At 37.2% G+C, this 22,491-nt stretch overlaps 1 protein-coding gene across 1 annotated transcript in view; it reads right to left on the bottom strand.

The window, feature by feature from the left end:
- The window catches only part of MBOAT2 (membrane bound O-acyltransferase domain containing 2), a 185,909-nt gene that overhangs the window by 65,393 nt on the left and 98,025 nt on the right, over positions 1 to 22,491 (bottom strand). The window contains exon 4 of the mRNA XM_036753079.1: positions 6,186 to 6,281. Coding sequence (XP_036608974.1) covers positions 6,186 to 6,281 — 96 coding nt within the window. The remainder of the gene's footprint in view (positions 1 to 6,185; positions 6,282 to 22,491) is intronic.

Raw genomic sequence — 22,491 nt, 5'->3', positions numbered from 1 at the left:
ACAACATTCTCATAAATTCCTGACACATTGGAGCTTTCTCCATCAACATTATTTAATATAGTTTGACAGAACACAAATTTATCAGACAGAATGTAAACTCCTTGAGGGGAGGGCTGGTTTTATGTTTACCTGTGTACTCTTTAACCTAGGTACCTATCACAACACCTAGACTCTAGGAGGTAATAGGCATTTAATAAGTGCTTTTTGATTGACTAATATGCATATACACAAGCACAAAAAATTTAAGACCAAAAAGGACTAGGCCTGGGAGATAAATATATAAATGTTTTTTCTTTTCAGGAAATTGACACATATTATATAGAAATTAAAAGAATGGGTCTATTTATTCAAACTTGGGAACCAAAACTAGTAATAGCTAAGATGGGTTTTTGAACAGCCAATGTGTGAGATCCTCGACTTAATGGCAAATTCAACTTTGAGAATACAAATAAAGCAATGGAAGGATTTGCTACATTGTACTTAATTTCTGACTGGTTGGGAAGTTTAGGCAAATATAAGAACCCTGATTTGACCACATACTCCATGCTTAGAGACCTTAACAGAAATGGAAGAGCAGTCAGACATAGACTGTAAGTCAAAGAATTAATAGCTATGATCTTAGAGACTTGGGTCCCAAAAAGAGAAGACTCAAGAAGAACGAGAGCCTCAATTAGCAGTGTATCCACAAATGATTCTGATCAGTAACAAAAGGGAAAAATTATCTAAAGTTAACTACGATCCCTGTAGCGGGAGCTCTCTATTTGCAAATTTTAAAAGGAAATGTACAAATGATAAAAAGAACAACATAGAATCTTGGACAAAATCAAGAATTTCATAAGCCTATAAGAATACTCTGCTCCAAGAGGCAGAACCAAGATGGGGGAGAAAAGGTAGGAACTTGTTTGAGCTTTCCCAAATTCCCCTCCAAACGACTTTAAACCATGCCTCAAAACAAATATTGGAGCAGCAGAACCCACAAAAGGATGTGGTAAAACAATTTTCCAGCCCAAAATATCTTAGAAAGACTTCAGGAAATGTCTGTCTCACTCAGGCTAAAAGGGGACACAGCCCACCTGCCAGCAGGAGGACCCAAGTCCCAGCACAGATCAGCAACTGAGGCCCACTGGCCCCAGAGCATCTGTGACACAGAGGGCAAGCTGTAAGGCCTCCAGTTGCCAGGACAGCAGGCAAGTGGCCAGGCCCAGAGACCACAACACAGCAGGCAAGTTGCCAACCCTGGAGGTCCTGGTGCAGCAGGCAAGTGATGAGGTGCAGAGACCCCAAGAGAGCAGGCCAGGTGCAGGGACCCTGAGCAAGAAGCTTAGGACAATGCCCCCAGGAGCAGAGTTCAATTTTACTAGTTACTAAGTAGGTTGGAAAATGAGCAAAAAACAAAACAAAACATAATAAAACAAAAACCCTGACCGTAGAAAGCTAGTATAGCAATAAGGAAGATCAAAACAGAAGAGGATGACATCAAAATGCCTACATGCAAACCCTCAAAGAGAAATATGAATTGGTCTCAGGCCCAAAAAGAACTTCTTGAAGAGCTCAAAAAATGATTTTTAAAATTAAATAGACAGGTAAGAAAAAAACAGAAAAGAAATGAGAGTTATACAAGAAAATCAGGAAAAAAAGTCAACAGTTTGGTAAAAGAAGCACAAAAAATGGAAAAAGATGTAAAAAATTCACTGAATTGGTCAAATGGAAAAGGAGGTACAAAAGCTAACTGAAGAAAATAATTCCTTAAACACAGAAATGGACAAGTGAAAGCTAATGACTCCATCAGACATCAACAATCAATTTAAGGGGCAGCTAAGTGGTGCTGTAAGTAGAGCACTGGCCCTGGAGTCAGGAGGACCTGAGTTCAAATGCAGCCTCAGACATCTGACACACTTACTAGCTGTGTGACCTTGGGCAAGTCACTTAACCCCAATTGTCTTCTCTTCTCCTCTCCAAAAAAAAGTATCAATTTAAAATCAAAAGAATGAAAAGATAGAAGAAAATGTGAAATATCTCACTGGGACAAAACCCCAACTGATCTAGAAAATAGAGCAAAGAGAGATAATTTAAGAATTATAGGACTACTTGAAAGCCATGATGAAAAAAGCCTGGACAGCATCTTTCAAGAAATTATCAAGGAAAACTGCCCTGATATTTTAGAACCAAAAGATAAAACAGAAATCAAAATAATCCACTGACCACCTCCTGAAAGAGATCCCCAAATGAAAGCTTACAGGAATATTATAGCCAAATTACAGAACTCTTAGGTCATGGAGAAAATACTGCAAGCACCCAGAAAGAAAGTATTCAAATATCAAAAAGCCAGAATCAGGATTACACAAGATTTAGTAGCTTCTGCATTAAAGGATCAGGGGGATTGGAATATGATATTCCAGAATGCAAAAGAGCGAGGATTATAACCAAAAATCACCTACCCAGCAAAACTGAGTATAATCCTTCAGGGGAAAAAACAGACATTCAGTGAAATAGAGGATTTTCAAACACTCCCGACAAAAAGATCAGAGCCAAAGAGAAAATTCAATTTTCAAATATAAGATACAAGAGAAGCACAAAAAGGTAAGCAGGAAAGAGAAAATATAAGTTATTCAGTAAATTAAACAGTTTACATCTCTATATGGGAAGATGACACTTGTAACTCTTAAGAACTTTATCACTATTAGGACAGTTAGAATGAGTATACATAGACAGGCTGTGGGTATAAGTTGACTTTGATGTGATGATATAAAAAAATTAAGGGGTGAGAAAGATTATTGCACAGAGAAAAGGGAAGGGAAAAGGGAGAGATAGAATGCAGTAAATTATCTCACATGAAGAGGTGTGAAAGATCTATTAAAGCAGATGGAAAAAAAGGAGGGGGTGAGCATCACTTGAACGTTACTGTCATCAGAAATGGCTCAAAGAGGGATTAACACACACTCAGGTATAGAAATCTATCTTGCCCTTTAGGAAGTAGGAGGTAAAGAGGACAAGAAAAGGAGGGGGAACTGAGAGAAGGGAGAGAAGATTAAGGGATGTGGTGGTCAGAAGTAAAACACTGGTGAGGAAGGACAGGGTGAAAGAGAGAGAAGCATAAATAAACAGGGGAAAAATAAGATGCAAGGAAATACACAGTTAGTAATCATAACTGTGAATGTGAATGAGATGAACTCACCCACAAAACAGAAGCAGATAGCAGAGGGGATTAAAAATCACCCCAATCCTTTAATGTAAAAGTTGCTAAAGCCTGCATAATTCTGACTGTGGCTACTCTATGTTTGAAGTGTTTCTTTCTGGTTGCTTTCAGGTTTTTCTCCTTGATCTGGGAGTTGTAGAATTTGGCTACAATATTCTTATTATAAACTTTCATTTGAAGATGTCTTTCAGGAGGTGGTCAGTGGATTATTTTAATTTCTATTTTCCCCTCCGGTTCTAGGATACCAAGGCAGTTTTTCTTCATAATTTCTTGAAATAGGCTATCTAAGCTCTTTTTTTCATTGCATCTTTTAGATAGTCCAATAATTCTTTAGTTATCTCTCCTAGACCTATTTTCCACATCAGTTATTTTTCCAATAAGATTATTTCACATTTTCGTCTATTTTTTCATTCTTTTGATGTTGTTTTTATTGTTTCTTGATGCCTTGTGGAGTCATTAACTTCCAATTGCCTGAATCTAATTTTTAAGGAATTATTTTCTTCATTGAGCTTTTGTTCCTCCTTTTCCATTTGGCCAATTCTCCTTTTCGAGGAGTTGTTTTCTTCAGTGAATATTTATTCAACTTTTTCCATTTTTTGTGTTTCCTTTATACCAAGCTGTTGGCTCCTTTTTTCATCACTCTTTACATCACTCTCATTTCTCCCCAATTTTTTTCTACCTCTCTTATTTGATTTTTAAAAGCATTTTTGAGCTCTTCCAGGAGTTCTTTTTGGGTCTGACACCAATTCACATTTTTCTTTGAGGCTTTATATACAGCTGTTTCGACACTGTTGTCCTCTTCTGAATTTGTGTTGATATTCCCTGTCACCACAGTAACTTTCTATGGTCAGGTTCTTTTTTGTTGTTGTTTGCTCATTTTTCCAGCCTATTTCTTGACTTTTACTTTTATGTTAAAGTTGGGCTCTGATCCTGCTGGGGGGCGCACTATCACAACAACAACAACAACAACAGGCTTTTCATGTTGCTGTTTTCAACGCTAAGTTTTCAGTTCTTTCACAATGGTATGGTCTAAAGAGAGGTGTGGTCACTGCTCTCTTGGCCTGTGTTCTGGTCTATGAGTGACTGCAAGCACTCTTTTCCAACCTGGATCTGCAATCAGGATCCCTTCTCCCCTGTGACTGCACACTCTAGTGTGCTAGTGCTCCTCCTCATGTTGGGACTGTGACTCAGATCCCCGTTGCGCAATGCAACACAGCAATACTCAGTGCCAGCAAAGTGTCCTCTATAATAGGATTCTGACTAGTTGTCCAGCCCCCTTACCAGCTGTGGGCTGAAAACTCCAGAAGTCATGGCTGCTGATTCAGCAGCTCCCAGGGCCTGCACTGGCTTGCTGGGGAGGAGCCTGCTGCTGGCTTGAGCCAAGCATAGTGCCTCACTACATGGGGCCTTGATGTTAGCTCATACAGAGGCTCAGGGCCTCCCTCCTAGCTCAGGCTGGAGTGTGGGCCCTTGCTGCTGCCTTGCTGGGGTGTGGCCTACTGCTGGCTTGCCTGGGTCACCTGAGCTGGACTGTGCTCCATTTTCACCAGAGTGAGACAGACCTTTCCTGTCAACTTTCTAGATTGTCTTGGGCTGGAAAATTGTCTCACCTCATCCTTTTGTTGGTTCTGCTGGTCAAGAATTTGTTTTGAGGCATTATTTTAAAGTTGTTTGAGGGGAATTTGGGAGAGCTCAGGCAAGTTCCTGCCTTACTCTGCCATTCTGGCTCTGCCTTGACAATGTCTTGTTCTCTAAAAATATCCTCAGGGATACATTATCAAAAATGTCTCTTTGTTCCTGTCATTCTGTCAAATTATCATCCCTCTTTGTTGCTTCTCAATGACACTATTCTCTTGGCTCTCCTTCCTTCTCAGTCTCCTTCCTTGGTTTATCAGCCTCCTCCCATCCTCTAAGTATTCTCAAATAATCTGTCCACGACCCTTTTCTTTTTTTCTCTACACTCTTGATTGGTTATCCATTCTTATGGCTTTGTCACCTCTAGGCAGATGACTCCCAAACCTACATATACACCCACAATCTTTCCCCTGAACTTTCATTCCTGCATCTCCAACTACTTGGCAGATACTTCCACTTGGATTAAATTCATATTTATCTAACACATTAAAGCCTGTTTTGAGGAAAGCACTTACAATATCCTGACAACTCGAACTCAATACATAAAAAACTGAATTTGTCATCTTTTCCTTATAAACCTCTCCCCTCCACCTAATTTCCTTATTTCTGTTGATGCTACCCATCACCCATGTTTGAAACTTCAAAACTATCTTTGACTCATCTTTCTTCTTTACTTCCCATATTCAATTAGCTATCAAGTTCTGTCAATTCTACCCCTACAATATTTCATCCTTCTTTTCCTTCAAGTTAGTAGGAGTGACATGGATGACAATTCAACAAAGGAGACTAAGAAAAACCAAGTAGAAGAACCAGGAGAGAGCAAAGTCATGAAAACCCTGAGACAAAAGGGTAGCAAGCAGTGTAAAATGCTACTGAGAAGTTAAGAGCGAAGAAGCTTCCAAATGGCTATGGATCTTTGTCTTCAAATTTTCTAATAGCACTTTGTACCTCTTATCACATCCTATCTTTTATCATATTTATTTGTGTTTAGACCTTAAGTTCCTTGAGAATAAGGCCTATGCCATTTTTCATCTTTTATATCTCTCTCCCAAGACAGGCTGAACTTAAAAATGCTCTAAGGGAAATAACAAAGTATGAGACAAAATCAGGTAAGTACAGAAAGAATTAAAAATTATGTTTTGAATTTTTCCTAATGTAATTCAATTTATTAATGTTTTACAGTAAAATGAATATTTAAATGTATTTCATGACTAAATTGTACTACTCAAAAAACAAATAGAAATGGTAAAATAACAAATAAAACTAAATGTGGTTCAGAATATAACTCTTTAACTCTCAAAATAATTTATGTAATCAGATATTATATAATCTAAGATGAAAATTTTATTCTTACCCTGAAAAATCAGCAGAATATTGTCCATAATCGAAGATATAGACTCTGGTAATTTGGCACACTGTAAGATATCCCAAAGCAAACACAAAACAGTATCTGGAAAGCAAAGAAACATGATAAATTACATAACAAAAATAATTCAAAATTTTCTACACTAAACCCTAAGGCCAGTGTTCATTAAAATCCAACCAACATTACCATGGTCTTCTCTTCATAATCCTCACCCTTCTCAACTTCTCATTAGCATTTTACACTGATAACTACCCTTTTGCTTCTGAGTTTTCATGATCCTACTCTCTCCAGGTTCTCCTACCTTGCTCTTTCTTAATTTCTTCTGTTGAATTGGCATCCATGTCACACCCACTCACTGTAGGTATCTCCCAATGGTCTATATTTTAGACCCTCTTCCATTTCTCTATTCTCTCATCTGGTTATCTTAGCTTCCACTGGTTTAGTTATCATCTCTATGCAGATGATTCCCTGATCAATATATCTAGTCATACATAGTACAGTGTATAGCGCTGAGCTTGGAATTCAGAAGACTTAAGTTCAAACCCCACCTCAAATACATACTAGCCATGTAACCCTGGGCAAGTCACTTAAACTTCTGTCTGCCTCAGTTTCATCAACTTTGAAATAGGGACAATAAAAGTTCCTACTTCACAGCGTTGTTGTGAGGATCAAATGAGATTACTGTAAAGCACTTAGCATAATGTCTGGCACATAATAAGTACCATATGTTAGCTATTATCATTATTATTACTACATACACATATACGTATGTATGTACAGCCCTAGTCTTTCTCCAGTGCTCAAGCCCCTCATCACCAACTGCCCACTGGATATTTCAAGTGACTGGATATCCCAGAGATATCTCTAACTCATCATATCCAAAATAGAAGTCCATTCACACTTTCCCCCATTCAGCTTCCTTCTACAGTTTTCATTCCCTACTAGAATGTAAAGCTTCTTACAGGGGCTGTCTTTCTGCTTGTATTTATATTTTCACCATTTAGCACAGGGTGCCTACCACATAGTAAGCATGTCAAAAATGTCTGTTGACACAGTTTTTTACTGTCACCTAGTACCAGGATGCATTCCCTTATATGCTATTAAATCTTCTCTCCAAGCCCTGAGAGTATTGATAGTTAAGTTCTTTACTGAGAAGTTTATAGAATCAGACAACTAGAACTGGAAACAATCTGAAAGACCATCAGCCAAACTCCTTCACTTTATAGCTGAAGTAGAGACTTCTCTGAGGTTACCTAGGAGTTAATTCAATCTGTGAGTTATCCAATTCAGCCCCTTCACCCATTTCTCCTTTAGACTATCTGTCTTTTGACCCAATATCATACACATTACACATGAGTAAGGACAATAAAGGATAATGAAACACTAAAAATTTCTTCTGATAAATTTAGCAATTTTGGTTGGGTTGGGATGGGGACCTGAAATTCTTGGCATAACTGAGGTTTTAAAATTACTTGTGGCTTTCAATGACTATTTCAATGATCTATTTATCTTCACCACCAATGAAGAGGAAATTAAAGCAATAATTAGGAGCTATTTTGCCCAACTGTGTGCCCATAAATCTGACAATCTAAGTAAAATGGATGAATATTTACAAAAATATAAATTGCCCAGAGTAACATAAGAGGAAATAAAATACTTAACCTCATTTTAAAAAAAAGAATTGAACAAGCCATCAGTGAACTCCCTAAGAAAAAATCTCCAGGGCCAGATGAATTCTATCAAACATTTAAAGAACAATTAATTCCAATACTTTATAAACTATTTGAAAAAACAAGGAAAGAAGGATTCCTACCAAATTCTTTTTATGACACAAATATGGTACTGCTACCTAAACCAGGAAGAGCCAAAACAGAGAAAGAAAATTATAGATCAATTTCCCTAATTAATACTGATGCAAAAAATAAAATATTATCAAAGAGATTACAGCAATTTATCATGAGGATAATACCCTATGACCAGGTGGGATTTATATATTTTTTCCATTTTTTTTTGATGGGGGAAGGCAGGGCAATTGGGGTTAAGTGACTTGCCCAAGGTCACACAGTTAGTAAGTGTGTCAAGTGTCTAAATCCGAATTTGAACTCAGGTTCTCCTGACTCCAGGGCTAGTGCTCTACTCATTGCGCCACCTAGCTGCCCTGACCAGGTGGGATTTATACCAGAAATGCAGGTCTAGTTCAATATTAGGAAAACTATCAGCATAATTGCCCATATCAATAACAAAACTAACAGAAATCATATGATTATCTTAATGGATGCAGAAAAACCTTTTGACAAAATACAGCACCCGTTCCTATTAAAAACAAACACTTGAGAGCATAGCAATAAATGAGTTTTCTTTAAAATGACAAGCAATATCTAACTAAAATCACCAGCAAGCATTATATGTAATGGGTACAAACTAGAAGCATTCCCAATAAGATCAGGGGTGAAAAAGATGCCCATTGTCACCACTATTATTCGATATCATGCCAGAAATGTTAGCTTTAGTAAAAAGAAAAAGGAATTAAAATAGGCAAGGAGGAAACAAAACACTCTTTGCAGATGATATGATGATATACTTAGGGAGTCCAAGAGAATCAACCAGAAAACTACTTGACACAATTAACAACTTTAGCAAAGTTGCAGGATATAAAATAAACCCATATAAATCATCAGCATTCATATATATTACCAACAAAGCCCAGAAGTAAGAGACAGAAAGAGAAATTCATTTAAAATAACTGTATACAATATAAAATATTGGAGGGTCTACCTGCCAAGACAAAACCAGGAACTACATGAACACAATTACAAAATGCTTTTAACAAAAATAAAGTCAGATCTAAAGAACTGGAAAAATATCAACTGGTCATGGGTAGGCCAAACTAATATAATAAAAAATATCAATTCTACCTAAACTGATTTACTTATTCAGTGCCACACCAATCAAACTACCAAAAAAATTATTTTAAAAAAGCTAGAAAAAAATAATACAAAATTCATCAGGAAGAAGAAAAGATCAAGAATATCAAGGAAATTAACGCAAAAAATGCGAAGGAATATGGCCTAGCCATACCAGATCTAAAATTACATTATGAAGCAGCAATCATCAAAACTATTTGGTACCAGCTAAGAAATAGAGCGGTAGATCAGTGGAATAGGTTAGTTCACAAGAAACAGTGGTCAATGACTACAGTAATCTGCCGTTTGATAAACCCAAAGACTCCAGCTTCTAGGATAAGAACTCACTATCTGACAAAAACTGCTGGGAAAACTAGAAAATAGTATGGCAGAAACAAGTCATAGACCAACATCTCATACCAAGATAAGGTCGAAATGGGTACACGATTAGATATAAAGGGTGATACCATAAGTAAATTAGGAAAGCAAGGAATAGTTTACCTTTCAGATCTATGGAGAAGGGAAGAATTTATGACTAAACAAGAGCTAGAGAATATTATGAATAAAAACTGGATAATTTTTATTACATTAAATTAAAAAGTTTTTGCACAAACAAAACCAATGCAGCCAAGATTAGAAGGAAAACAGAAAGCTAGGAAACAATTTTTATACCAGTGTTTCTGATAAAGGCCTCATTTCTAAAATATATAGAGAACTGAGTCAAATTTAGAACACAAGTCATTCCCCAATTGATAAATGGTCAAAGTATATGGACAGGCAGTTTTCAAAGAAAGAAATTAAAGCTATGTATAGGCATATGAAGAAATGCCCTAAACCACTATTGATTAGAGAAATACAAATTAAAACAACTCTGAGGTACTGTTGAGGTTGAGATGAAGTCCAAGAATCCCAAGACCGGAGCTCCCAGACAGGGTCGTTTGGCGGGGGGAGGGTATCCCTCAAGGACCAGAGCACTAGAGAGGGTCAGGGCCATCTTAAATGAATTCACAATCTCAAGCATTCTTTTAGGTCAAGGTGGCAAAGATTTATTATGCTTTTCGGCGGGCAAGAGTTCTTAGGGAACCTGCAACCTTACAGGGGTACAGGTAAAGTTTATACAGGTTAAACTTTAGCAAAACATGTGCCAAATATGCTAATTAGGTGATTCAGGGCAGGATTAAGAAGTGGCTAAGGAGTGGTCAGTTCTTAAAAGAACATGTACTTTTTGTATCTACTGCGTAGGTATCTTACCCAGAGTTCACTGGAAATTGCCCAAAGAGGGGTTACAGAAAGGTGTGATTTTAGCCCTGAAATGTTACTAAGTCAACTAACAATCAGGGCTGACTAGGAAATACCCAGGCTGCTTCCATCAATGTCTTGTTAGACAAGATAAATGTAAGGGAGTATACATATATGTAGGTCTAGCATACATATGATAGGTCAGTGAGTAGTAAATATTGCTATGACCCACTACATAGCCAGTTCAGCATGTACACAGCTGGTTCAAACTAATAAATTCTATAGGTACAGCTGGCCACTGTATCAGGAAGAGAGATAAACATTTTGCTAGAGCATGCTGTCCTGTTCTGCTAGAGAGAAACTGCTAGGGATAGTGTTTTGAGGCTAGAAAGTGATGTGATTTTGGAACTGGGGTCCAAGCACAGGCACACAAGCACCCCATCAGTACCACCTCACACCTATCAGGTTGGCTAATATAACAGAAAAGAAAAATGATAAATGTTGGAGAAGATGTGAGAAAATTGGAACAATGCATTGTTGGTGGAGTTGTGAACTGATCCCACCATTCTGGAGAGCAGTTTGGAACTACACCCACATGGCAATCAAACTGTGCATACCCTTTGACTGAGCAATACCACTGCTAAGTCTGTATCCCAAAGAGATCATAACAAAGGGAAAAGGACCCACATGTACAAAAGTATTTATAACAGCTCTTTTTTGGTGGCAAAGAATTGGAAATTGAGGGGATACCCATCAATTGGGGAACAGCTGAACAAGTTGTGGTATATGAATGTAACGGAATACTACTGTTCTAAAAGAAATGATGAGCAGGCAAATTTCAAAAATACCTGGAAAGACTTATATGCTATCATTACGTATTTGAGTGTGCATGGGTTTACAACCCCAGAAACTGTTTGCACAATCAGAAAATAAGGGAAATTTTTTAAGGTTATAGTTTCCTTACCTATAAAAATGAGATTGGAATAAATAACTTCCAAATCTTTCTACTTCTCTTAGGTGCCACTACTATTGCTCAGATAAGCTCACATTGCAAATGACGGCAGTGCTATGGGTTTATCATAGTGAAACTTCCCACAGGCATTTTTAATAGTCACAAATTGGCATATTTTACCACTCTATAATTAAAATTACATCAAATTGCAATCTATCATTGCTAGTATGATGTGAGGACAGATTAACTGAACTTCAGAAGCAATGATCCTGTACACTTAATCTTGCTTTTTTCCCACAAAAAGAGAACTCGTTAAAATAACTAAGCTTAAATATTAGTATTAGTTTCTCACAAGCACACTTGGCCTGTTTTAATTGGCTTTATGAGACATTGTTAGGTCAAATGATTCTATGAGGTCATTTAGTTTCATAGGAACAATGTTTAAAATGGACATTTGCCCAAATGATGTTACCGTAGGTTTTTACTACTTTATCATGGGGGTTGGCTAGAATTCATTAACAGTACAATTGTGAAATAAAGTTAGGGTAACCATAAGGAGGAGACACACTTACTATATATCAAAGGTTTTTGTATAATTTTCAAGAGGCGGGATCTATTTTTTTCTTTGTATGCTCAGTGCTACTTAATATACGTCTGTTGGACTGAATTAAATATAATTTTAAGAAATACTAATGTTTGCATGACTATTATGGAAGTGTTCTGCATCATGATACATGTGTAGCCTGTGTTGAATTGCCTGCCTTCTCAAGGAGGGTGGCTGAGGAGAAGAGAGGAAGGAAAAGAATTTGGAATTCAAAGTTCTAAAAACAAATACTCAAAAAAAAGAGTTGTTTTTACACGCAACTGGGAAATAAGCAAAGGGGTATAGAAATCTATCTTGCCCTACAAGAAAGTAAGGGGAAGGGGAATGGGGGGAGTGGTGTGATAGGAGAGAGGGCACACTGGGGAAAGGGACAATCAGAATTTATGCCATCTTAGGGTGGGGGGGAGGGTAGAAATGGGGAGAAAATTTGTAGCTCAAAATCTTGTGGAAATCAATGTTGAAAACTAAAAATATTAAATAAAAAATAAAAAAGGAGGAAAAAAGAAATATTAATGTTCAAGTAAAATAAAGTATTTCATTCATCTAATTTCAATTATTATCAATTAATCTTTAACCTAACCCTGGTTTTTATACCATGTTTGAGAACAGCATAATTTTCTAATTCAGAATGAACCTTCCTTGTCATCTGACCCTCTGAGACCTTATCAGTAGCTCAAGGATGCTCTCTGTAATTTCACAAGATATTAATATCTTCTCATTCAACTCTTCTTGTCTTACTGAAAAAAATGTTTTCTATGGAAGGTTTATGTTGTCCTAACCAACTTCACTTCACAATATCACAATAACATTCTCAACATTATAACCAAACTCAGAGCGGAATCCTAGGGAACATATACTTAAAGGGATCAAGAAGAAAAGAAGGAGCCAGTGAAAGAAGAGCAGTAGAAGAGTATAATGACTCTAAGAAAAAAGACAGTATCCAGTAATGGATGGGGCAAAGGTAGCGGCAATATTGTTAAATGCTCTAGAAAGTTAAAGAAGGATGATAACTTGAGAGTAGAACAAGGAGAAGCAGAACAGTGGGGAAAGGAAGACAATGAAAGAAGAAAATAAGTGTCCATTAAAATAGAGAAGACAAGAATCAGATTAACTAAAGATCTGGATCTAGAGCGGACCATGAAGGAGAAAAAGTCACTTTACTTGTCAATTTTTAAAAATAGGATAGTAGATCTGGAACTAGAAAGGTCCTTAAGGGCCATCTAGTCAACATCCTCATTTTTAGCATTGCATGGATAAAAATTTCTAAGTCAATCAGAGTTTGTTATCTTTGCAATGCTGTTATTGTATAAACTGTTTTCCTGGTTCTATTCACTTCACTTTGAATCAGTTCAAACAAGTCTTCCAGGTTATTCTGAAACATTCTTGGGTAAGGTTTTGTACCTCTTGTTCCAAGCTGTTAATTTCTTTTCGTATCTTTCTTCCAAACAGCTCATTTCTTTAACCCATTTTTCTATTATCATTTTTATTTGTTTTTTTTAAACCATTTTAAACCTTTAAAAAACAAAAGCTCTTGTTTCATTTGTTTAAGGAATTCTGAGTGGACTCATGTCCAAACTGTATTTTCCACTGAAGCTTTTGTTTGTAGGTATTTTTAAGTCATTCTCTTATTCAGAGTTTGTGTGTTGTTTCCCTATCTCCATAATAGCTCTTTATAGAGGATTTTTTTTTTTGCTTTCTCCTTCTTTCAACCTTCTTTGACTTTAATCTTTGTTAGGTCTGGGCTCTGCACATTTATGGGGAGCATGTCTGAGCTGAGCTTTTGTCCTCTTGCATTCTGCTGCTTTCAGAGGTCAGGCTGGGGACCTGCAACCTTTTAGTGCTCCCAAAGTGATATAATCCAAGGTGAAATCTGTTCACTGTTCTCTATGTCTGAGCTTTCCAAGTTCCTAACCCAGGTTTGGGTCTATTGACTTGTCCCTGGTTTGAAGTTTCATTAGACTGCTGCTGGACTCAGCCATTGGGAGGGTCTACAAGTTGTCACTGAATTTTAGGTTCTTCTTGAATTTCGGATTCCTGTCCTAATTATTCCATTACAGGCTTCAGCCTAGGCTAAAGGCTAGCGCTGAATTCCTGTTCTCCTCCTGGGATCAGATCCACAGAGCTACTCCTTGCTTCTAAACTTGTTTCTTGCTCAGTATACAGCTGGGGCCTATAATCTTCTCCACCACCCCTAAGTGAAAGTCCCCTCCTCAGTCTGCCCTGGATCTGTGATTTATCTTGGTCCACGTTATCTCCTAGCCCAGCCCCTGGGACCAAGTCTTAACCTTCTCAAACTAGAGAGTAACAAGAGTTTGTAGGTCCTGGCATGGAGAAACTCCAAAACAAGATGGCCAGAGCAATTTTTAAAGCACTTTACCTCTCTAGCTGGGTCTCTCCTCTATACCAGTGGTGGTTCCTTTCCATTGCAAGGTTGGTCAATCTCAATTATCTCTGTTATTGAAAACGCAGAGTTCAATTCAACAGCCATTTATCAAGCACCAACAATGTGTCAGGCCCTGTTCTAGGCTCTAGCATTATAAATACAAATCAAACACTCTCTTATCTTCAAGATAAGACTTTCAGATCGATTTACTACCAGGAGGGACAGGAAAAGAGTCATCACAGATAAAGCTCAAAATAGATGCCTGTTAGGTCTCTTGCACCTGGCACACCGGCACATTGTTGGGCTAAAGGGATACCATGGTGCAGTGGAAAGAGTGTTGGACTTTGAAGGCTGAGAACCCAAGTCTGAATCCCAGCTTTGCCCATGTGACTTTGAGTAAGTCAGTTCATCTCTTTGGGCCTCAGGTTTCTCATCTGCTAAATGAGAGTTGGATTAGGTGGCAAAACTCACTGAAGATTCTCATTATTTGATCTTATAGTTAGGGTGAATGGGAGCTTTCGAGAGTTGGCACCTCTACGGCTACTTCAGAGGGCTTTGCATTATAGAGAGGTATCTCTGTCTTCTCTTTCAGATGATGATACAAAATGATCTCAGCTTTCAGCATGACCAGAATGTGATCAATAGTTTTTAATATTCCACTCAAAGTACTTAAAGAAATATTGGAACTACTATAGCAATCCCAGATGAAATAATATCAAATAACTTAGAGGGGTTTTTAACCTGGGGTCTATGAACTTTAAAAAAAATTTGATCACTCTATTTCAATATAATTGATTTTCCTTGTACTTTTATTTTATGTTATGCATTTAAAAACATTATTCTGAGAAGGGGTTCGTAGACTTCAGCAACTACCAAAAGAGGCCATGACAAAAAAAATTAAGAACCCTAGCCTGGAACATTATGGAAGAGAATATAAAGAGGCAAAATATAACTGAAAGAGAAGTAGATTTGGGGGTCCAGTCCAAAGCACTAGGTTGAAATCCCAACTCTACTAATTACTGCTTCTATGATCCTGGGGATATTATTTAATCTCTCTTAGCTTCAATGTCCCCATCTATAAAAGGAAGGGGACTGCGCTGTATAACTTCCCACTGAGGTTTCTTCCTATGATCTTATGAAAAAGCTACGCAACAGCAATCTACGCAAAACCCTAAGGAGAAGTGTCTAACAAAACAGAAGCAATACCTGAAGAACACACACTTAACTGATTTCCTCTTTCTAGTAAAAATAAAAGTCAGCTGTGTCAATTTAGTTAGTAGAAATTTAATACCTGTGATATTACCAAAAACAGCATTTCCTCGGTGTTATTTACACTCAAACCAAAACAGCAAGAGACTCAATTAGTGTATTCTGGACATGCTCAAAAATGACCTTGAGCCCAAATCTGGCTTTGCTGAGAAAGAACTGTTACATTTAGGATACATATTAAGACACTGTTGAAATCTTTAGAAGCAATGCAGCAGGGACTGAATATAATGCTTTTGGGAAACTCTAAAAAATAGCATAGAAACATAGGATTTAAAGCTGTTAGGCACCTTAGAGTTTATCTAGTTCAATCCCCTCATTTTAGAGATCAGGTAACAAAGGTCTAGAAGGATTAGATTGTGCGCCCCTATATCAAACATGGAAGAACTGGCCAGTGCTGACTTTACTTTCTTTTCAGTTACCTATCCCTACCCCAGCTTTAATCACATAGAATTCTCACTCCCTGGTTTGTTTCGATAACATACAGCTTATTTCAAGAATGTTATTTCTCTAAAGGAATAAGTCAACTGCTAAAGAGAATAAAATTCTATTGAACTTTTATAGCAAAAGCAAGTAGAAATATAAGAAAAAGCATTACACAGAGAAACAGCATGTTTTAATGGAAAAGAACACTATAGGCAGACGACTCAGATCTGAATCTTGGCTCTGTTAATTAGTAGATAAAGTGATCATAGAATCATTCTATGTCTTATGGATATCATTTTCATTAATTAGGAGATCTATTCTCATTAACTAAAAGGTTGTTATGAGTAAAGTGCTTTGTAAACATTAAAGTATTACATAAATGTTAACAGAATACTGAAGGACTGGACAGACAAGAATGGAAAGTATTCAGACTATAATTAGAATATCCACTCAAGAAAATGTAGATATTATCAGAGGATCATATGCTTAGAGTAACTTCAAGGGGCCCTCCTTCCTCTGAGCAATGCAAATGAATTGATATTGTTTGCTGGACGATAAATACATTTATATTTAACCATATTAATAATTACAATGATTAAATGAGGTTATTCATTAGTAATTATAATTACAGATTTCCTTATTGATAATATTTGATAGACGCAGCATAATGGAGTAGATACTGAGGTAAGTTAAAGTACTGCCTCTCACATATGCTAACTGTGTGACCTGAGGCAAATCTCCCAACCTCACTGTGCCCCAGGCCAGTGGTGTCAAACTCAAATACAAATGGGACTACTAAACCATACTTCAGAATCCTTGCAGATTGCATAATGACTTCGTTTTAAATTTTAATGTTATCTATGTTTTATTTTATTTTCATTTATTTTGTTAAATATTTAACAATTATGTTTTAATCCAGTTCAGACTGTACTCAGGAGCATCACATTTGACCCCTCTGCTCCAAAGAAGGTGCAGACCTGCAGTGATAAAGTTCCTCACTGGAAGCTTCCTACATCAATGAAATCACAGGCCCAGTCCATACGTTATCAATAAGGCCTTTGCCTTCTTTCTAGGATGTTTATGTATGAGAAGTTTATTCTTCCTCCCCTATAGAATTTAAGGTAGAATTCAGATGTGGAATCCCAAGGGGAAAAACTATAAGCACTTCACTCGAAAGGCCCTTGATTGTCACTTAGAGAATAACATGAGGCCAACCTCTTGGCATTGACCAGGGGATTTATTGGCAGAACTTCTCAGGAATACTCAAGCCAACAGTAATTAGCTAACTGCTTCCTGCTTTCTTGTGTTAGCTTCTAAAACCAGCCAAGTTCTCCACTTATAACTTCCCCTAGTTCTCCGGTTATAACGTCATAGGTAAGTATCTACCTGGGCCCAAATGACCCCTATGGACAAGAGGGGAAGAGGGATCATAGATAAGATCCTTCACATCTCCCTGGTTAGCCAACTGTGTGTACCCTGGGGGACATTCCAATACCACATGCTTGTCTCCCTTAGCCAATGACTGCTCAAAGATCCCAAAGCATAAATCTAGAAGTGAGAGAGTCTTCTAATACATAAGGATTCTAATATCTTACTCCCAACTAATCATCATCCTATAAACTCTGATATCAGACATAGGGTTTCTCCTATACATGAGAGGAAAGCTGGGAAGTTATTTTGGGGGCTACCACAACCTCTTAATCTTGCTATAGATCTGGAGGACCACAGCACACACTTCCTGTCTATCCTTCCTGAGGCCTTGGTAAGCTGCACAGAATATTCTCTAATAAATATCATTTAGACAGATAAGTCTTATTGCAAGGGCTTTTTCCTTTTTCTCCACTTTTGTGTGGATGCTGGGTTACCAAATAATCTTTCATATGGAGAACACTTTGCTACCAAATGTAGTAGTTAAGAGGGGTGGAAGAAGCTAAACAAACCAGTAACAACAATGTTGCTAGCAGCTGCTGTGGAGGTGAAAGACCAACACAAGACCAACAACAAGAGCATACAGGAGGGTTGCCAGCACAGATTCTTTGATCTGCTTTTCTAAGGAAAGCAAGTTGAAGGGGTTAACATTCTGACTAAACATACATATATCATTCACTTAGTTCAGGGGGAAAAGTCAGCACCCTGAACTTCAAAGCAAATACAAACAGAAAATATAAACAGATTGAAATAACACAAATCAGCAAACAGGCTTCTATCTGTCCATAGCAATACATACACAGTTACCAGAGAGAGAGAAGCATCAACATCTGGGTTTTCAAAGTCAGGAGGCTCCGTGACAGCTACCCAGAGTCTCATCTGGCCAAATCACAGGAAACTCTTTCAGTGAGTGAGAGCCTCAAAACGAACACCAACCTCAGATCTTATATACCCTTCTCAGAGTCAGAAGGCCTCATAACCATGAGACTCAAACCTATGAGAACTAGGCTTTCTTGTTTATTAAGCAGGTCATCAAAGACTCTTGATTCAATCAAAGAAACAAAGGCAAGACTCCTCAAAGGCACTTGATTGCTTTAGTGCTGAGAAGCACTTAAACAAAAGAACAGCATAAAGTCCCACTTTGCTTTCCATTACATTTGAAAGGCAAGACTCATCAAAGGTACTTGATTACCTCAGCATTCCAAAAGAGAAAACAACAAAAAAAGCCCCACTCTGATTACCACTACAAAACCTCCTCATTCAATTTACACCAAGAGCTCTCAATCAAATTGTTGTGGTAAATAGCCCTAATTTAACATGGCTAAAGAACATAAGATCCTTGAGGGCAGGGATTGTTTCATTTGTCTTTGTATCAACTAGCACCTAGCACAGTGCTTGGCACATAGCAGGTGCTTAATAAATGCTTGTTAACTGATATAAGCCAAAATTTGTAGAGATCCTTACCAGCTAAGGAGAAAGGAAATCAGCAGAAATGTCATAGGGAAAATAGCATTTTGGTTGTGCTTTTAAATTATGGTCAGGAATTTTTTTAAAATATTGTCTTTTACTTTTAACATCACCTTCATTTTCAAATATACCATTGTTCTATCCAGAGAGCCATCCACTATAACAAATAATAAACAAAGATAAAAAGCACTTCAGCAAAATTAACCAATATTTCAACCAAGTATAATGGCACAATGTTCTATATTCACAGTCCCCTACTTTTACAAAAGAGTGAATGAAACATTTTTCATCACTTCAGCCAGGGCAGGCTTGGTCTTTACAGTTGCACAGTGTTTAGTTCTGTCTTTTTTCCTTTCCATTTACATTATATATATAGTTTTTCTTGTTCTGCCAACTTTACTCTGCATCAGATCATAAGTCTTCCTATGCTTCTCTGTATCCATCATATTCATAATTTCTTATGGCACAGTAACATTCCTTTATATCCTTATATTGCAATCTATTTAGTCACTCCCCAGTTGATGGAAATCTGTTTTGTTTTCAGTTCTTCGTTGAAACAAAGTGCTATTATAAATAATTTTGTATATGTGGGGGCCTCTCTTTCTTTCTTTGACCTCTTTAGTTTGTAGGCTTAACTGTGACATCTCTAGGTCAAAGGATATAGATATTGGAGTCACTTTCTTAGCATAATTAAGAATTGCTTTCCAGAATGGCTAGACCAGTTCACAGCATCAACAGTGTCTGAATGTGACCATCTTTCTACAGTGCCTTCAGTATTGACTATTTCCTTTTTTTGTCATCTTTGCCAATTTGCTGAGTACAAAGTTGTTGCAACAATTTGTCTAGCAGCTGCTGTCAGGGTGAAAAACCAACACAAGCCCAACCACAAGAACTCTGCAAGCACAGGTTCTTTTGATCTGCTTTACTAAGGAAAATAGCATTAAGGGTCTAACAATCTTATTTCAATCCAACATACGAATATCATTCACTTAGTTCAGGGGAAAAAAGTCAGCAGCTTTAACTTCAGAGCAAATACAAACAAATTACAAACATTCATTATGAACAGACCAAATATAATTCATAGTTACCAAGAAACCATCAAGATCTGAGTTCAGCAGGGAGGCCCTTAGAGCAGCTGCCCAGAGTCCCGAACCTCCAGGAGTGAGAGCCTCCAAGAGAACGCCAACCTTTGGGTTTATATATCTTGTTCAGGGTCAAAGGTGAGTCACACATGCGACTCACCCACATGACTAAAAGTGTCACAAAAATGTGACTTAAACCCACGTGGTCTAAAAGTCTCCGATGTCACAAACATGTCACTCAAACCCATGTAAACTAGGCTTTCCCTTGAGGCAAGGAGGTCAAAGACTCCTAATTTAATCAAGTAAACAAAGGCCAAACTCTTCAAGGGCACTTGATTGAATAAGCACTAAAAGCTCATCTTGATTGCCAATACAAAAGTTAATCTTCAAGACTGTTATGGTGGGGATTTCTTTTATTATTAGTGATATGGAACCATACATCATATGACTTAATAGTTTGCAATTCTTTTGAGAAATCTTGTACGTGTCCATTTGTGATTTTACATGTGTTAGTTCCCTATATATCTTAGACTTCAGAATCTGATCAGATATGTGATGCAAAGATTTTTGCCACATGACAGCTTCTCTTCTTATTCAAAAGATTTTGAATTTATGTATGAAGATTATGTATTTAATCTTTATCACCACCTCTATCCCTTGTTTGGTTAAGAACTCCCCCTTGACCATGGCTATTATAGTACCTGAAATAGTTCCAGATCTAGTTCTAATTTTTTTATGGCGCAACCTTTAAAATTCATGTGATTCATCTATTTTGAACTTACTGTAGTATATAATGAAAGATGTTAGTCTCTAAGCCAACCTTCTGCCAGGAGGCTCTCCAATTTTCCAAGCACTTTTTCTCAAATAGAAGTTTTTCTTCAGTTAATTTATATTTTCTGTGGTATTAAGAGATTAAACCAGTATGTGTCAAATGCAAGCCTTGAACTCAGGTCTTTCTAATCCCAAGGTAAGCTCTCTATTCATGGCAAGACATCATCTTTCCATTTATTAGAAAGCACTAACGGTTTTGATGACTACTGTTTCATTATATAACTTGAGGTGTGATAGTGCTATTCTCCTTTCATTGCTATTTTTTTTCACTTTTCTATTGAGATTCTAAATCTCATTTTCCAAATGAATTTTGTTATTGCTTTGTTCAGCACTATATAATATCTCCTTAGTAGTTTGATGGGAACAGCATTAGATCTGTAAATTAATGTCATTTTTATTATTTTGGCATGGCCCAGTCATGAGCACTGGATAGCCCTCTAGATAAGCCATTTTAAAAAGTTCTTTAAAAAATGTTTTGTAACCATATCTATACAGGTTTTGACAGTGCCTCAGCAGGCTGACCCCCAGATGTTTTACACCTTTTGTAGTTATTTAATGGGATTTTCCTTTCTATTGTTTCTTATTGTTATATAGAAATGTTGATAGTTTTGTTATTTTGTTGCCTGCTACTTTATTAAAACTATTGATTGTCTCAAGTAGTTTTTTTGTTGTTTCTCTGGGGTTTTCTAACTAATCCATTATAGGAATAACAAATGAGGCCAGTTTTGTCTCGTCTTGTTTTTGTAGATATTTCTAAAATTATTTTAAAAAAAGCAACAAGCAGGAATTTAATAAATGAAGAGAAGAGGGAAGACATCTGAGAAACATGGAGACCATTTAAGACATACGGAACAGTGTGAACAAAGATACAGAGGTGGGACCTTATGCTGTCTTTTAGTATGGCTGGAGTAGAGGACATGGATTCAAATAATATGAGATGAATTTAGAAAGAGAACGTGGTACCTGATCATGGGTGCCTGGAAGACCAAACCTTTACTCAAACTTTTACTCAAAGGGCAATAGATGGCCAGTGAAGATTTTTGAGACTAGCAACATGACCAGATCTATGTACAAGAAATTCTAGTAGCATCATATAGGATGGATCTGAAGGGCAAGAAAAGAAAAACAGATAGGTATGTTAGGAGGCTTCAACAGTATTTTCAGCCTATAGTAATGAGGTCCTGTTTTGGGAAATTTAGCCACAGGAACAGAAAGCATAAGAACACAACAGATGATAAAAAGAGAGAATAGACAGAACTTGTAGCTAATTGAGACATGATGGAAAGGAAAGAATCTGGTAAGAGGTAGTATTTCAGATAGAAAAAAGTAAAGTCAGGAGTACTTTGAGGTAAATCACCTATCTCTGGGTCTCAGTTTGCTCATCTATAAAATGAGTTGGACTGGTTGACCTCTCATATCCCTTTTCAGCTCTAAATCTACAATTACATTTCTCTTTAGGGGGAAAGATAGTAGATTCAGTTTTGAACATGCTGACTTTAAGCAGCTGGTAGAATATCCTAATGGAAATGTTCTGTAGGCAGATTGAGACCCAAATGTACAGCTTAGACGAGATGTAAATGACTGGAAATATAAATGTGGGAGTCATGAATATAAGAGTCAGAAGGCATGAAATTATCAAACAGAGTATGGGGGGGGGGGTGAAAAGAAAGCTAAAGTGAGACCCCTGAAGAACAGTCACATTAATTAGTCAGG

Source organism: Trichosurus vulpecula, chromosome 3, assembly GCF_011100635.1.
Source record: "Trichosurus vulpecula isolate mTriVul1 chromosome 3, mTriVul1.pri, whole genome shotgun sequence".
In the NCBI taxonomy this organism is placed as follows: domain Eukaryota; kingdom Metazoa; phylum Chordata; class Mammalia; order Diprotodontia; family Phalangeridae; genus Trichosurus; species Trichosurus vulpecula.
Note: the sequence above shows the minus strand (reverse complement) of the source record. Positions and strands in the feature narration are given on the sequence as shown.